The 17,143-nt window shown below is 55.0% G+C and overlaps 1 protein-coding gene across 1 annotated transcript in view; it reads right to left on the reverse strand.

Moving 5' to 3' along the window:
- The window catches only part of CERCAM (cerebral endothelial cell adhesion molecule), a 15,625-nt gene extending 2,429 nt beyond the window's left edge, over window positions 1-13,196 (reverse strand). Inside the window, exons 1-12 of the mRNA XM_006024299.3 lie at window positions 12,895-13,196; window positions 9,307-9,417; window positions 8,275-8,392; window positions 7,578-7,712; window positions 6,328-6,532; window positions 5,816-5,935; window positions 5,524-5,600; window positions 4,779-4,885; window positions 3,994-4,126; window positions 3,369-3,496; window positions 2,362-2,565; window positions 409-655 (exon numbers count right to left, since the gene is read on the reverse strand). Of these exons, the coding sequence (XP_006024361.1) occupies window positions 418-655; window positions 2,362-2,565; window positions 3,369-3,496; window positions 3,994-4,126; window positions 4,779-4,885; window positions 5,524-5,600; window positions 5,816-5,935; window positions 6,328-6,532; window positions 7,578-7,712; window positions 8,275-8,392; window positions 9,307-9,417; window positions 12,895-13,133 (1,815 nt within the window). The 5' untranslated portion in view covers window positions 13,134-13,196 and the 3' untranslated portion in view covers window positions 409-417. The remainder of the gene's footprint in view (window positions 1-408; window positions 656-2,361; window positions 2,566-3,368; window positions 3,497-3,993; window positions 4,127-4,778; window positions 4,886-5,523; window positions 5,601-5,815; window positions 5,936-6,327; window positions 6,533-7,577; window positions 7,713-8,274; window positions 8,393-9,306; window positions 9,418-12,894) is intronic.
- Between the last annotated feature and the right edge of the window lie 3,947 nt (window positions 13,197-17,143).

Consider the following 17,143-nt stretch of genomic DNA (forward strand, 5'->3'; position numbering starts at 1 on the left):
CTGCCCCCCCCCCTTTCTCTTCCTGCTGACAGCCTGACACAGCTACTGTCCCAGACAGACCGCAAAGGCCATGTAGTCAGGGACTTGGGGGCCCAAGTTACTCATCTCCCACCGACTTCCTGCCTGCTTGTGGGATTTCCATTTGAACAAATAGGGGTGGCCATCCTGACCTAACCCAATGGAAGGGGTGGGGGCGTGAGGCTACACAAGGTGCCCTAAGATCCATGGGGAGGCAGGGACAGGAGGGAAAAGGTGTTAAAGGGAGATTCAGACATGTCACAACACCAGATTTCAGGACAACACTGCAACCAGCATCAAAGGCAGCCAAGCCCATGCTGCAAGGTCCCACAGCACGTGTGCCCACATGTTCAAACATGTGCTCCACAGCTGCTCCTGGTCCACGCTTACCAGGCAATGTTAGAGCTCATCTCTGGCAGCTGAGCGGAATGAGTGGCCGGCATGGCCGCGGGAGTGCTTCAGCGTCTTCTGTGAGCCGCTCCAGTCCGTCTTCCGGGAGTCGTCATCCCAGATGGTGGAGGTCTCCGTGTCGCTGAGCCACAGGGCATCCCCAGTGTAGTGAGTGGGCTGCACCAGCAGGGGATGCACTGAGTACACTGCCAGGTCTCGCCTGGCAAAATGCTTCTTGTAATCCTGGCTGTACAAGGCAGAGTGGAAAAAATACCATTCTCAGTGGAAGGCCAGGGGGTGGGGGTGTGCAGCATGGGGGGCAGCAGGACCCACCAATGCCGTGCACCACCTAGGGGGATGCTCAGACAAGGGGTGCCCCAGACCCAGTGCAGGGATGGAGCCAGTTTGTTTCCCGCTGGAGGCCCAAAGCCAAGAGCTCCAGGAGAGAAGGCGGGTCCAGGGGAGCGTGGAGGTGAGAGGAACGTGCCCCCAGCTCTGATGGAACGTCTCAGACCACAGCCAATGTGCTTTGCTTGGCTCAGGCCGCCTGCCTGCAAAACATGTTTTTCCAAGTCCAGGCAAGAGGAGAGCCAGGCGTTTCTCAGGCTCCTCGTTAGAGTGCAGCAAACAAGGATTCCCACGATGAGCTCACCCGGCAGGCTGCTGGCACTCAGCGCACAGCAGGAGGTGACACTATGCAGGCAGCATCCAGCCTCCTCCTCCATGGGCTCCTCTGGTGGGAGCACCCAGGACCCTGCCCTGTGTCTCAGCACTCCAGCTCTCAGCTCTCAGCATCCCTGAGTGCCCAGAGCAGGGAGTGACTCTGGAGACTGTTCTCCACACCCAAGTCACTCCTATTGCATCTGTCTCCTGTGACCCAGACCCTTGGCCCAGGGCCAGTTGTGCTGAGGCTACTGAAGCTAGCATGGCACCTGGAGGGGCTCCTGGCTCACACCCTCCCATCAGTCTGTCTATCCATCTTCCCCTTCCACCCCTCCCTTTACTCTCCGCATCCCACCTCACCCTCAGCCTTTCCCATTCCCTCCCTCAGACTCCTGCCACCTGACGGGGCTCTGGGAAGTACACTGGGGAAAAGGCCCTGCCAGCCACACAGCTGCAGGCCTGGGGCTGGAAAGCATGTCAGGCTGCAGAAGATGCAAATCACATGCACATCCTGGGGTGGCTGGGAGAGCTTGGCTGCCTGGGCAGAGAAACAGTGGCTAATCTCTGTGGTTGGATACTGCAGGGCACCCGCAACTCATCTCCCCACAACAGGCAAGTCAGCAGCCTCATCCTCACACCGTGTGTGTGCAAAGGGGATCAGCACTGTCCTGGCTAGGCATAATGCACACAGACCCAGCCACTGCTCAGGAATCCCTGTTCTCCCCATCTGATCACAGCCACAGAGCGATTTATCAACTGCACCATGACAACCCAGACATGAGCAACCTGATCTGGGGGAGAGAAGACCCACCTGGGTCCATAAGGAGCACAGGGGAGGCCAGTGATGCTGTTGGGTAAATAGATGTATATAGATGCTCCTCCCACTAAAGACAAGGCTGAGACCACCCCCCCCAACACTCATTCCACACCAGCCCTATGCTCAGCTGGCAACAAATCTCTATTCCTCCTCTCCCCCCGGAGCCTGCTGATGACTATTTTCCAGAGGCCAGAGCCCAGCCATGTCTGTGGGGGATGAGCTAATGGTAACAGATGTTTTCCTTCAGCATGTGGAAGCTGGGAGGGGAAATGCATGTTCCTTCACTTCTATGGCCAAGGTCTGAGGGGCCCAGTGCTCCTGAAGCTGTGCAGCGAAGCAGGCAGGGGAGGAGGATTGCAGGCCCTGGGCTAGAAACCCAATCCCACCACCTTCCAGAGGGGGCTGCATGAAGCAAGGCCCCAGCTCTGGACTCTTGCGGTCCATTCCCCCCAGGGCCACGGAGCCCCTCTTACTTCGGGTGCTTGTCGTACATGATGGGCAGGAACTCATCCACGGGCAGCATTTTGCCCAGGGGCTTGGCGTTGATCAGCTTCTGGGCTCCCTGCTGGGAGATGATGTAGGCCAGGGTCCAATAGGAATATGTCGGCACCACCAGGTTTCTCACATCCTTCACCGGCTCCTCATCCTCAGACTGCACCTGCTTCCTGCCCAGGTAGCTACAAAGGCAGAGAGACCCCCCCACCCTTCAGCAAGAGGGAAGGAGCCAGGACCTCAGGAACCCCAGGAGACATGTGTGCAGGTGGCTTGAGGGGCTGGGAGTGGGACTCAGACTCCCTGCAAGCTGCCAGTTCCCACCCAGCGACTAGATGTTGCTCCCACTTGATGGCCGTTGAATAGCGTATGTGACACAAATGTTTTGTGCTCTCACATCACCCAACACCCCACTGAGAGCAGCACTATAGGCCCCAGCATAGGCCTGGCCAAGTACCAGCAAGCACCACCCATGCCCCTCTCAGGGGTCCTGCCCAGAGGTGAAGCAGCACAGCTCCATGCCCAGTGCAGCGCTGGCTCCCACTGTGCTGATTACCATGGAGTGATCAGCCACTGCCACCACGAAGACCGTTCCCAGAGCTGCTGCTCTGTACCCCTCCTCCCCCCAGTTAAGCTACTGGTCCTGCCGGCCCTGTGTGTGGCAGCTGGGAGTAGCATACTGTTTTGTTAGGCAGGCTGCCCCTTTCTGTGGCTGCAGGGAAACCACCACTGCCCCAAGCAGCAGTGCTTACGGAGCCCTTGAATCTGCGGTGCATGTGTTACAGGTGGGAGTCCCTCCACCCAGGGACTGGGACACTGTGCTGGGACACTCACTGCTGGAAATGCAACAGCAGCAGGCATCAGAATGAGCTCACAGGGGAAGGGGGGCCAGGGAATCAGGGAGGGAGCCCCAGTAGGGTAGTGGCTTGGGCTGAGCCCTGTGTGCAGCTCTACTCCTGCCCCTTGCTGCAAGACTAGGTCAGCATACATCAGGTCCCAGTCCAGCTTTGCCCACTCCAGCTCCTCCATAAGCCTCTGCAGCCGCTCCTTGAAGTAGCCCTCAAAGCGCACGTCATCCTCAAACACCACCGCCGTCCCCAGCTCCCGTGCCACAACCTGTGGAAAATAGGAGCAGCTGTTGATACGGTCCTGCCGCCTTGGCTCCTTACTGCCCAGCCAGGCCACAGTTGACCCCGGCATGCACCCAGGCTGGGGGCAGATGGGGGAGCCTCTTCCAGCAAGAAGTTCCTGGTGCAAGAGGCCTCCCAGAAGTGACACAATGAGAAAGCTGTGCTCTCCCTTAGGGCTGGCCCTGACAGCAGACTGCTCTGGCCAGGAGCAGGTTCCCAGGTTATCAAGTGGCTCAGGCAGCAGACAAGGACTCAGCATCTGAGTGCCAGCTCCAGCTCTGCCACTGAGCTGCTAGGGGATCCCAGGCCGGTTGCCTCCTTTCTCTGTGCCTCAGTTTCCCCTCCTGCCCTCTCTTGCCCATGTAGCTTGTAGACCTGCCAAGGCAGGGCCTGTCCCCAGCGGTGAGCAGCATCTAGCACTAATCTAATCCAACCCAGCTCCCCCTGCCCCATTTACCACCTTACTCAGCCCTGGGGCCATACCTCCTTCCAGACGTAGTGATGGCTGAGGAAGCAGCCAACCTCTCCCTTGGTGAGCGTCCTGCCAGAGAATGGATCATAGTATCCTGGGAGCAGGTCCACACCCAGCTTCTTAATGTCACTGCTGTTCAGGGCACTGGAGGAAAGAGACAGAGCAGGGAGCAGGCTGGAGGGGACAATATCACTGCAGCCTGGGAATCCCTCCTCCCCAACACTGAGCCTATATCTTACACCTGCCCTTGCCCTGGTCAAGTCCCTGTACTTCTGCCTCCAGCACAGCCCTGGGCAGTAACCTCTAGGACCCATATGGGTTCTTTTGAACCTGGAACATCCCCCAGATGCCCTAAGAGACTGCCACAGGATGGGCCAGGTCTGGTGGATGTGGGGCTCTCCACCCACGATATACATAGCACAATGCACAGCAACAGGCAGAGGGTTGGGGGCTGTGTGAGGGTGTGAGGCTGGGCACTACACCAGGCCCTAGGTATAGCATCAGCTGCTGATTGTTCTTACTGCCACTGCTCCTTGTCAGTCACAAGACCGTTACTAATGAGAATAGATGATGCTGTGCCATCTTTCTGCTGTGCCTCTCATTTCCCTGCTGAATCTATTAATGTGCCCCCACCTCACTACTTCAACAAGAGGGCTGAGATCCAGGAACAAGAACCAGTTTGCAGTCAGGGGCCCAGACTAGCTGCCCAGTCCCTCAGCTCAGGGATGGTTCTACTCCCACCCAAGCTAGGGCAAGACCTGCAGTGTTCACTTGGGGCAAACAACAGAGCAGTCACCTCCCATCCACAGCCTCCACCACCAGTGGCTCCACTTCCAGCTCCAGCAGGGAACTCAGCATCCGCTGGCGCCGATCCGGCCGTCGTGCCAAGTTGATCAGGAAAATCTACAGAAGAACCAGATGTTGGGGTCCAGAGGCAGGGAGAATGTGCATCCTCAACTCACTAGCAGAGGCAGCATGGCACCACAAGAGGTCCTGCCCTATGGGAATCTACCAGACAGCAAGGGGGCAAACCATTATGACTGAAGAGAATGGGTTCAGCTGGGATGCAGTGGGCACACTCAGCTCCACCCAGCTGGGTGCAGAGCAGGAAGGCAGCCCTAGCCCCATGGCCATGAACATGCTGCAAAAAGGGCCTGATTCCTCCACTGGGAGGATGATTGGATGCATCCTCCAAGACAGCAGCCCAAAGGGTGGTGGTCCCATCTCATGGGATAGGTCAGCATCCCTGCTGACCACTACTCCATGTCTACAATCTAGCCAATTCTGTACTGGTTATAGCATACTGCTTCTGTGGCCACGGGCTGCCATGCAGAGGGTGTCCTCCTCTCAACAGAGGCCACAGGGACAGAACAATTCACCAGGGTGGTGGCACCTTACATCACCCCTTAGTGTCTCCTCCAGCCAGCCCAGTACTGAGAGACTCCAGAAGCCACAGGGAGGTGGAGGGACACCAGGAGCTGCATGGAGAAGAGAATCATAAAGGAAAACACATGTTCTCTCCCTGCATCCCAGAAACATACCTCATCAAAGCCCATTTTACTGAGGAGCTTGGGTCTGGTGTAAATATGATCAGAGCGGGACATTGGGGGACCATCCACTGCAAGAGACAGAGCACAGGGCTGAACTGCCATTTGGCCTATACACAATGAGCACCCTCACCTACTGCTTCCTCAGAGACCAGAGCTGGGGAGCCATTTGTCTGGGTGAGCTGCACCTGCTCACATCCAGATGCCAGGTGAGGAATCCCAGGTGGAAGACCTGCACGATCCCCTGCATTCCCCACGCAGCACAGCTCATTCCTGGTGCTCTTACCCATGGCTTCCTGGATGAGGTGCACAAAGTTGATGTGTTCATCCTTCAGCGTCTGATGAGACTTCACTGGGACATTGATGTAGCCAAACCGCTCCTGGTTGCACACATACACCTCAATGTCTGCAAGGCAGCAGGATACAGGAGGTAACCTTAGGACAGCACAGCTCCAGCACCTGCACCTGATTCCTACCCAAAAGCTCCCTACACCCACCTTCCCTCCCTCCCCAGTGCCCAGGATCTCACTACTTCTCCAAGCTCCCCTTCCTGTCCTCTACCCATGACCCCACCTTGGGCAGAGGGACCATTTGAGAAAGGCAAAGTAAGGCAGGTGGAGGTTCCTTGAAGAACCTTCTATCTCACATTCATCCAGCATAACAAAGGGGCCAACTTGAGTTGTGTGGAAAACTGTAAAGCAGCCCCTGGGTGCAAGATACCCCTAGAGCGAACACAGGTGGCTGCTAAGCCCTAGCCCTTTCCCTCTCCAGCTGCCTCCCCTGTTCTCCAGCGCTCACCCGCTGCTTGGCAGGAGTAGGCAAAGACGATGATGTCATCAAAGGCCCAGGTGTAGTTGGGATGGGGTGGGTGGAAGGCAAGCTTGGCGGTGCCCTCTTTCCGCAGGTCGATCAGGAAGGCGGCATACACCATGGGCACGGCAAAGCAGCCCAGGCGCTGGCGGTTCTTGGTGGGGAAGTAGTCTGCCGTCCTGCGGTAGTAACCCTGTGGAGCACATGCCATCCCGTAACTCCCACTGACCGGACTACGAGGGGTGCCAGGACAGAGCAAGCAGGACCTGCCATCCTCCGCAGTAGCCTGTTATCCCCTGCACACCCAGTACTGGGGCTGCTCTCTGCAAGCCCCTCCAGGCAGAAAGCAACTAGTGCAGAGACCCACTTAGCAGCGGTGCACAGCCCATTGTATTGAGGTCTAGCAGAGGGAGCAGTTCCCCCAGGGCTCTGTGCCTTTCTAAGTTTTCCTGGCCCTCCTTTGCCCCCTCTGTCACCCAAGATGTGAAGCACTCAGAGGAGACTCTCCTGCCTGGTTGACCCCAGCACATGGTCTACCACACAGGCAAGCACCAGCTGGGCCCAAGAAGGAAGGAAAGGTGTCTTCCCTGTCCCTCACTGGGCTCCAGGGCCTGTAGCAGACCAGGAGCCACACAGCAGAGAGAGGCTGTGTTAGATTCCACTGAGCAATTTTAGGAGATAGGAGAGGCATAGGTGAATCAGCATCTGCCTGATAATGCACTCTGGAAATTCTAGGATGAGAAGTAGCCTGGAGCTGACTTACTGACTTGATTATGAGCCCCTGGGCTTGGTAGCCCCCTGGGGCAAAAGGGGCTCCCAGCAGGGCAGAGGTAGTGCTTGCAGAGGGGCTCCACACACCACCCTCTAGAAACAGCCATCAGCCTCAGACCAAGCACCTAAACACCACCTTGACAGGTGGGATGGTTCCATAGCTGTGGCCTGACCCAGCCTTTCATCTTCAGGCAAGTAATCTGTGACCTTGGAGGAAGGCACAGAGCACAGATTGAGCCAGCACCTCAGGATTTGGCCCTTGGGTCAGACACATCTCTTGGCTGTGGTGAAGGGAGAGAAAACCTTCCCCCCTGCCCATCCCAGCTCCACCTAGAACCACAGGACTGTGGCATCCCTTGGGGGACATAAGCCTCTTGGGCATGAGCCACAGCAGCAGTTGGGCTGAGTGACAGGATACCCCCTGCCTCCGGCACAGGGGATGCCCCTGGCCTGCTCCAGCAGCTCACCTGAGGGGTTATCCCACACCAGAAGTTGGAGTAGTAGGTCTGGGAGTCCAGCATTGGTGCAATCACTGATTTGTTCTGGGCAATCAAGAACTTCAGGGTCTGGTTGTTTGTCAGGACACTGTCAGTATCTGCAAACTAGGGGTGGAAATACAGCTGGTTTAGAAGGACCAGTGCACTGAAAGCTGGCCCTGTGTCCACCAGACCCAAGACAATGTCTCACAGATAGAAAACACCTCGGCAGGGGCTGGTTGCCTACAGCCTCCAGCAGGAAGTGCTCCCACACTGTGATGCCCTGCTATGACAGTCAGAGCTCCAGGCCACCCTAGGCAGCTTCAGTGTTTTTCTGCAACCTTCACAGCTTCCCTTTCACACAGGGAGTGAAACACATGGAGTTATCCAGGCTGCACTCGCAGACATGCCGACATGGGCTAGCAGAGCACAAGGAGAATGAGGTGATCTCTGGACACCCCAACCCAAACCATAAAGCTTGAGCTAGGAGGAAGAAGACAAGCTCTATTATTAAGTCCTTTAAATGGTGGGGGGTGCAACCTGAGACTCAGCTGCTGACAGGCATGTTGTCCTGGCCCAGCAGAACAAACCAGGAGGACTTCCTCATTTCCAGCTTCCCAAACTGGTCTGGCTCCCCAGGCCTGGCTGCCAGGAAGGGTCCCGCTTGGTTCAGTTTCCAAGCTCTTACCAGAATGTAGTCAGCCCACTGCTCCCGTGCAAAGCTCAGAGCCTCCTGTTTCAGCTTCATGAGGTTTTCGTAGCGCTCATTTGTCCAGTGCTTGGGGCCCAGTTCATTGGGATATGAGCTGCAGCAGGCAAACAAAGAGATACTAACCTGCCTTGGGCTACAAACATACACACTAGATGAAGGAGCCTGCCTGAGAGCTGTGTCAGCTTGGCCTGGGGCAGGGTAGTTTGGCCTGGACCCAAAGCCCACATTAAGGCTGGGCTTGCTTAGGTGTGAGAAAGCCGGGGGTGGGCCCATCCAGGTCACACTCCCCAAGGTCAGCCCAACCTGCGCTGGCACATTCTGCTTGCTGCCCCTATGTGCAGGGTGGATCAGCGCTGCCTGAATGGTCCCCTGCGGGGATGGGAGAAACATGACACTGCCTCAGTGATGTTGGCTTGGGACTGCATCAGGAGCAGCCAGCTACCCCAGCACACATTCCAAGCCAGGAGGCTGGAGAGAAACAGACCCTCCCTGTCTGCATCTGTGTGCAGGGGCCCCTCGCTCCATCTGTGCATGCATGCTTCTCGCCCTGGGGGATCTCTCTGTGCAGTCAGCTTAGGCAGCTGCACATGCCTGCTTCCTTGTGCCACCAAACAGCTTGTGATACTGGGAAGGTGCTACAAGAGAACCATGCCCAGCTCACCTGGTATAAAATATCTGTGTGCCCTGGCCAGCACTGGGTCAGAAGCACTGCAGGGTGGAAGGGGCTGACACACACATTTCTGCACAAGGAGTTCCATGCCCCAAATCCACAGCTCAAAGCACAAAGCTACATGGAAGGAAATTGCAGTGGGGAGGTCTGGAGCAGAGCACCAGGAGGGGGCCAGGGATTCTTGGGTTTTATTCCAGCTCTGACCGACTCCCTCACAGCCTTGGATGAATCACTTGCCAACTCCATGCCTCAGTTTCCCTGTCCTTGACACAGACCACAAAAGATGCTCTGCTAGAAACCATCACTGATTCAAGGCCTCTGGCAGCCTTGTGCCTCACCTGGGCTCCTCCACTGCCCTCCACTTGACATGGCGGTAGTGCTTCTCAGTGGCCACCAGCCACTCCCTCAGGATCTCCGTCGTGTTGTCGATGTTGTGATCTGTCACACACCTGAGAAACCAGAATGCAGAGATGTTGGCTCCTTTCCTTTTCCCCATCAGCCCCCTACAGCTCAAGTCTCTTGGTCCCTTGTCCAAACCCAGCAATGGGGCTCCCAGTCCTGTGAAACTGGAATGAAGCTGCAGTAGTAGTCACCAAGGAGTGCTCCCTCCCACCTTCTAAAGCCTGCATCTCCACACAGCAGTGGAGAGGTACTGTATGATCAAGGATGTCAAGTAGGGTGCAGGGCCAAATGAACATAAGTGAACGTGGGTGTCTCACGCAAGTGTGATGGGGGGAGGGATGAGGATGAAGCCTTTGACAGTATGTAGTACCAGCCAAGATCAGACCAAAGGGCAGGCAAGTCCATGTCCAGTTCCTGAAGGCAGGCAGTGCCACATGCTTTATGGGAGAGGTAATTAACCACCAGTCCTCCTGCCCCCCATCCAAGTGTGGTTGGTTTCTGCCCTGCACCATGCGGGCTTAAATCACGTGCTATCTTAAGCCATCTAATGTAACTGTGCATATTCTCATGAAGAGGCAGATAAAGTCGTTCCAAAGTGTTTATGTTCAGAGGGGGACATCATCCTGGAACTGACTGAGACCCCCACCCAGCATGCATGTGCAGCAGTAGCCTGGAAATCATTGGACAGTAAGGACAAGGTATGGGAACAAGACTCTGTGGCCCAGAAGGCCCCCTCTGCTCCTACGTTCCTAGAAGGAGCTGCCGTCAGGGCACTGCCAAACCTGTCTGCCTGTACTGCAGTCTGTGAACAATGCCCTGCTGAGAAACGCTGCCCTGACTGAGGAACTGGTTCTCAGCTCTGCTTTACTGTAAGAACATCAGGGTCACTTGTCCAAAACTACCATCTTCCCTGCAGGCAACGCATCTCAGTGGGGGCAGGGGGGAAGCAGTCAGCACAGCTGGGTTCTCAGGCCCGCCCCAGGGACACGTCATTTAACCTCTGAGTGCCTTTACTCCCCCGCCTGTAAAATGAGGATTATACCCTCTCTGTAAAAGGCACCAAGACCTTTACAAGTCAAAAGTAACATACTAATTTGCGTGCTGTCAAACACCGTCATAACAGGCCAAGTGTACCACCAGTGTAACTGTACTGATGTCAAGGATAAATTTAGGACAAAATGTTTATACCCAGGCACAGAAGAGCTAAACAACCTTCCAAACTTTGCTCACAGCTAAGGCAGGCTGCTGCCACTTCAGAAGATAAGCACATACCTCTCACATGGCTCTGGGCCTGGGCTATATACATACGTGCCGAGCCAAGAGGCCAACAGCAGCAGGCAGAGGCAGTGGGAACCAGTTGGAAATCGAACATGTAATTTTAAACAATCGAGATTCTGCTGCCAGGAGTGGGGTTGCACAGAGATTGCTTCTGCCCAATTGCAGCCCTGCTGGCTGGGTCATGGAGGCCACGAGCTGACCTCACTGTGCCAGGACAGCCACCAGGCTTATTTGTCTTCGGGCCCAACTCTTCCTAACATGGCATTAGCCGATCACACGCTTTCACTTTTCTGTCCCTATCTGTCTGCTTTCTCCCCACCAGCACCCGCCCACTTCCATCCACTTGGTACGTGGTCTGGAGAGACACGTAAGCACATGTGTGTGCAGTCTCTGCAAATCCACACTGGACCTTCCAGCCTGCAGGGCTTCACCAGATCCCAACACACGCAGAGGGAGAAGCATGGACCCTCTAAACCATACAGCCCTGGGTGACAGCAAACACTGCAACACTGAGACAGAAGAAGGGATCCTACACCCAGCTGGCTGCAGATTGCTGTTCCGGTCCCTGCTGCGTATTGACCAGACAGGACTGGCTGATGCACAGACTACCTCCAGTCTCCTTTCCCTCATTTTGTTCTATGCCTCCCCTTGGTGCCAGGCCCACGACCATGTTGGCTGGAAGGACCTCAGCAGGGCACCCTGTTTCAGCTGAAAATGGTGCACGTGGCTTCTGCTATGCAATGCCACTCAGCAGAGGTTAGGGCTGCAGAGGCAGGGTATGGTATTGGAGGGGAGCCAGCACTGCACAGCAGCCAGGTACCCATTCCCTTCACCCTCTCCTCATCCATGCATCTCTCATCTCTCGCTTCCGGGGTCCAAATAAAAGTATCTGTCTCCCCAAGTTCCAGGAGTGATCCAGCATCCAGCACCCCAAGATCCCAGCCCCCTAGAGAAGTCTCCGTGAGGTTTAATATCCAAATCCACCAGCGAAGCCATGGGAGCTCACAGAACTGCCACACACATGCTTGGCCCCGGGAGATGAATGGGGACCTCACATTGATAATGCTTTCAGCGGCAACATATCAAAGAGACCCCCCGCAGTGCTGCTGCTAAAGAATGCCACATCAGATGGAAAGAGTAGTTTGGCTGAATCAGCAAAGCTGGGCTGCATATGACCCCATTCTCTGCTGTGGCCTCTGATGGGACAGGGGCTGAAGCAGTTCCCCAAGGGGCATAGTGTGAATGAACTGCATCTGGAGCAACTCCTGCTTGGTCGGGCTGGATCGAGGGTAAATGAGAGCTCTCCCCAACCCATACTTCCACCCCACTCCCCACAGCACCCACTGCTGTAAGAGGCTGAGACTAGATGGGCAGGGAGAGCTGAAGCAGCCAATTCCTCCACACCATGTTCTGTATTGAGTACAGCTATGAGAGGCTCCCTCCCTCCTTCGTTCTGTGCCACGACGCTGGGGATCCCGGAAACGGAGACATAAATTCCATGAGAAATGTTGAGTATCTGAACCAGAAAACTGTAAGAGGCGAGCAGACAGCCAGTGCAGTGGACACAGCAGCCTGGACTGCTGGCTTCCACCTAGGCTCGAGATCTCCAGCCAGGCATGTCAGCTGCAAACAGACGCACAGATGGCAAACAAATCAGATGCTCTTTAAAAGCATTACGCCACGGGGGTAATGTTTCCTACAAGCTCAGGCGAGAGGCTGTAAAATGTGTCTGCAGTGGCTGTGAGGAGCAGATGGAACAGGAATCCCAGCTCCAGGCACCAGCATCTCACTGGACCCCAGAGGGGCTCTGCCAGGGAGCTCAGCCCTTGGGAGGTAGGGGCCGGGAGGAGAACGGCCGTGTGTTGGGTGGGAGAAACCCCTTCAGATAAGAAGGAAAATGTCCTTTCGAAGACTTAGGGCCGCCCTCTGCTCTGCTGTGCCTCCTGTCCACAGTGCCTGGAACTTAGTGGGGAGCTCAGGGGTCTTTTCCCACCCTGGCAGCCACCTACCCCACATCCCTACAGCGAGGGGACAGGGGAAAGAGAGAGCTGCTGTTAGCGAGCGGGAAAACAGCCCTCTCCACTTTGTTGCACCCATCCTGCAAGAGCATGTTCCCTGTCCCCTATGCCCACACCCAGCTCCACCCCCTGTGTGCTTGCTGCCTTGCCTCGCCCTGGCACCCCCCGGCCCAGGTCCCTCTGCGCTAATGCCCCTCCACACGGGCCAGGAGTGGGAGCTGCCCTTACCAGATGGAAATGCGCTCCTTGGGGTAGTCCAAGCGCTCCAGAGCCCCCAGGTAATGGGACAATGAGTGCTCCGAGTTGCGGGCCAGGATGGCGATCACCACGGTGGGCAGCTCCTGCTGCTGTCCAGCTGGGCTCCCGCTGGCCCCCTCCTCCCTGGGGGATCCCCCCAGCCCGAGGGCCAAGCCCCCCAGCAGCAGGGGCAGGGCGCAGCGGAGCAGAGGGGCTGCTGCGAGGCTCATGTCTGGAGGGCGCGGCTCCAGGAGAGGGCAGCAGCCAGGGATCAGGGATGGGAGCAGGGAGTGGGGCGGGGAAGGGGGCGGAGGAGGGGTCGGAGGAGAGTGGGGCTGGCCTGGGAAGCTGGACAGAGAAGGAGGGGGGATGCCTTGTGAGGGGGAAGGAGATGCTGGTGCCTTTGGGGCTGGGCCTTGCAGCCCAAGCCCTGAGCCCCCCTGGCCCAGCAGGGCAGGGGATCAGTTTCTCCCCCCAGGAGACCAAGCAGGGCCAGCCAGGCAGGTGGGTTCTGCAAGCTGCACAGGCTCCAGGAGGAGAGGAGCTGGGACCCAGCCATCTCGTCTCACCTTGAGGGCACCTGAAATCACAGCCTGCAGCCTCTCTGGGCTTGGCAGGTGCCTGTGCTGGGACTACCATGGCACAGGGGACGGGCAGCTTTGTGCTACCTCTGTGCTTTCTTCCAGTGTTGGGACTGCAGAGCAAGCCAGGCATCCAGCACAGCCTGCACACTGAGATCTGCCATGGCCCTCCTAGTCACTTCTGTCCCAAACGATCCACTCACCTCCCAAAACACTTGGCGGTGCCCCCTGCACCCGGAGGTGCCACAGGGCTGGTCTCCTGACCCTTTCTCCATGTCCAGTGTATGTCCAACATGGGGCTTTCACAGTGCCTTTATGTTATGGCTGATTTACTTCAGCAAAGTCACTATTAAGGGGCCACAGTGCCCTGGGCTTTGAGCCCATATGATACAGCAGCAGCTTCAGCCAGTAAATCCTAGCGCTGGAACATTTAAAAGTAGATCAGACAAAGCCCTCTAAAAATGTACCCCCAACTCCCCCGAAACAGCTCTTTATTGGCGGGGAGAGGGACTGGACAGAACCAAACTTTCCATCTGTACCCAGCACTGTACCTAGACTCCTGGTGGCCCCGGGTGAACTTTTAGTATTGGCCCCCCTTTGCCAGAGATGATAATAATAATAACAATAAAAATCACCATTTTTGGGCCCACGTTCTGTCCAAGCGCCGGGTGTCAGCCCGGTTCACCCATGCCTGTGTCTGGCCATGTCTGTACCATCTGTGAGCTGGAATCCAGAGGCACTGCCTGCAGCAGAGACCAGAGCTCCTGGAAAGCAAGAGGAGTGAAATGTGCATTTCCCTCCTTTTTTGCAAATATATATACCTAAATATAAATACACACACACACACACACCCCTATATATATATATAAATAAATATATATGACAAATATATACATACACATATACATACATACACCTAAATCTTACACACACACACACACACACACACACACACACACACACACACACACACACACAGACACACACGCTGTTCCGGTTCACATTGCAGTCTGGGACTTCACAAATTCCCAAATCCATGGCAGGAATCCTATGTGCAAGCCCCAAGCCTGGAGGCCTTAGAGCTCATATGCCCAGAGCCGACTCTAGAGAGGTGCAGGGCCCCCTTAACACTATGCAGCGCTGCGGTACCCCCGCAAAGGGGAGCAGGCATCTCAGTGCTTCTTCCGTGGCACGGGGGCTGAGCCGCCAGCTCCAGGCGGGCCCCACAGGAAGGGCCTTGGTCACTCTGTCCAGCTCTGCGGGGCCCCTCCAAAGCATAGGGCTCAAGGCAGTCGCCCTGTTTCACCATAACCAAGGGACACCTCTGCATCTGCCCACTAATCTTGCTTGCCCCTAGCCAAAAGGCCAAAAGAGCAAGCTAGAGGGAAAGCCCAAGGGCAATCTTCCATCATCATAAATTGTGTAGCCAAGATGCTCGCATTTGGAGGTATTTGTAGACTTTTGCAAGGGTCAATCTGCCCATGCTGCAAGGGACAGGCCTTCACCCTCTAACTACACCAAGTCATTCAAGGTCGAGAAAGGTATCTCCCTTTCCATGCAAGTAAAACTACCTGGGCCCAAACCCACCTCATAGCATCTCCCCTGCTTGATAACCATTATCATTTTTTTATTTATTTTTTTATTATTATTTTTAAGGAAAATTTTTCATGTCCCAGGTCCAATTAGCCAGGTCAGCCAGATCAGTTCTAAATCCTTTGAATCATTCAAGAACCTTATGTGGTTCTACCACCGACAAGTATCCTCCACCCCAAAGTTTTCAGCCTGGGGCTTCAGATACTTCCAGCAGGCATCCTATGTGCAGGCCCAAGCCTGGGGTTCGGATGACCTGGGGTTTGGATGCCCCTGAGTTTTTGCTTGCCCTCAGCCGTATGGCCACAGGAGCAAGCTAAGGGATAACCATCATCGTTTTATTCCACTTGCAAGTGTGGCAGAAATTCACCCTCGTCTAGTGCAAGCAGGTGACACAGACAGCCCTCTGGCCTCCCTGCCCCTCAGAGCTGGGTGAGTAGCAAGGGCAGTGAGCCAGGTGTATTTCTCAGCTTCTTGAAAGCTCAAGACAAGTGTAGTGGCTTCTTACTGGCAGGGGAAATACCATAGATCTGTGTCCAAGAAGGCAGTTTTCCTAAAGCGCATCACAGGAGAACTGCTCTTCTGGCGTAGTTCAGTACCCACTGAGGTGCAGCGGCTTTACGCCCAATTAGTGGAAGTGGGAGGCTCTTTCCTTGCTTGCTCCAAGGGCAAGACGGCTGAGGGCAAGCAAAACTCGGGGGCATCTGAACCCCAAGGCTTCGGGCTTGGGCCTGCAAGTAGGATGCCCACCAAAGGTTTTGGAGACATCTGAAGCTCCAGACGCGGGTGGAGGATGCTTGCTGGTAGCAGGGCCACTTATGGTTCTGGACACTTGGATTTGGCATTAGTTTTGGCTAATTTAGCCGTGGCTACAAATTAAAAAAAAAAAATTCTGAGAACACACACTGATTCTACCACCTTTGCATGCATGTCCCTTTCTCCATGACCAGCCGTGCATGCAAAACTGTGCTGCAAACACACCAGGCCTGTCCCCGAGCCGTTTCACCACAAAATTATATTGCTTCTTAACACAAACAAAATTCCTGTTGGGCCAAAGCAATTCATCCAATCAGGGAACAGGACCAACCCCAGCTGACTCTGCTAACCAATCGTGCACCTGGAAGGGATGCTTGTGGCACACCGTTTCCAAAAGATTCCCCGGCTTCAGTGTGTTGGGCAAACAGCAATTTTGTAAATGATCTGCTCTCAGACAATTTTCGAGTGGGGAAAAAAGGGCCAAATCTGTCAGAGAGAGAGCTTTTCATAACAAGCAATTCAGCTAAGTCTACCTAGAACCCATTGCCAGGGTTTGGCTGGGACCGGCGAGGAATATGGTGAATTACATTACATTCGAGTATAGCCTAGATTAGTTTAGCATACCTGCCTGCTGATTACTGACCAGTTCGAAAGCACCAGCTACTCTGATAAACCAGGCAGATGCCTTCCATCCTTGCTCAGGATAGCTGCTGTAAAACCTGCCCCGATGCCGTCTTTGTTTTGCCCCGTGACATCTTAAAGGGTAGAGCAGAAACCAGCCGAGGGAAAACCTTCATAACAACATCAAGCAGAGAATGTGCAGAACCTGGAAGAGGAAATAGAGAAGAGTTGGAAGGGGAGCAGCATTTGTGTTTTTCCACAGGAACTTGGAAACTTTAGCACTGTGGCACAGACCCCCATCACTCGAGCTAAAGAAATAATTCTGCTAACGGATAGCAGTAGAAGGCTGCTATACTCTAGTGGCCCAGCTACTACTGAAGACCACTAAAGTAGAGCAGCTTTCTACTGCTATCGGTTAGCAAAATTATTTCTTTAGCTCAAGTGATAGGGGTCTGTGCCACAGTGCTATATAGGGTGCCTATACACATGCTCCAACGTGTTCTAATTAGAACACTCTAGTGTTGCTGCAGCGTCATGGGTGCCTGTACATTGTGGCATCGTCACATGTACACATGACGAAAATTTCCATGTGTACGGCTTAATGACGTCACACACTACACATACACGAGTTTTGTGAGTTTTAAATGTTTTCTTTGTTGTAAACTAAACCACATCCCAATGTACTTTAGTTT

This window comes from Alligator sinensis, unplaced genomic scaffold, assembly GCF_000455745.1.
Source record: "Alligator sinensis unplaced genomic scaffold, ASM45574v1 scaffold388_2, whole genome shotgun sequence".
Classification (NCBI taxonomy): domain Eukaryota; kingdom Metazoa; phylum Chordata; order Crocodylia; family Alligatoridae; genus Alligator; species Alligator sinensis.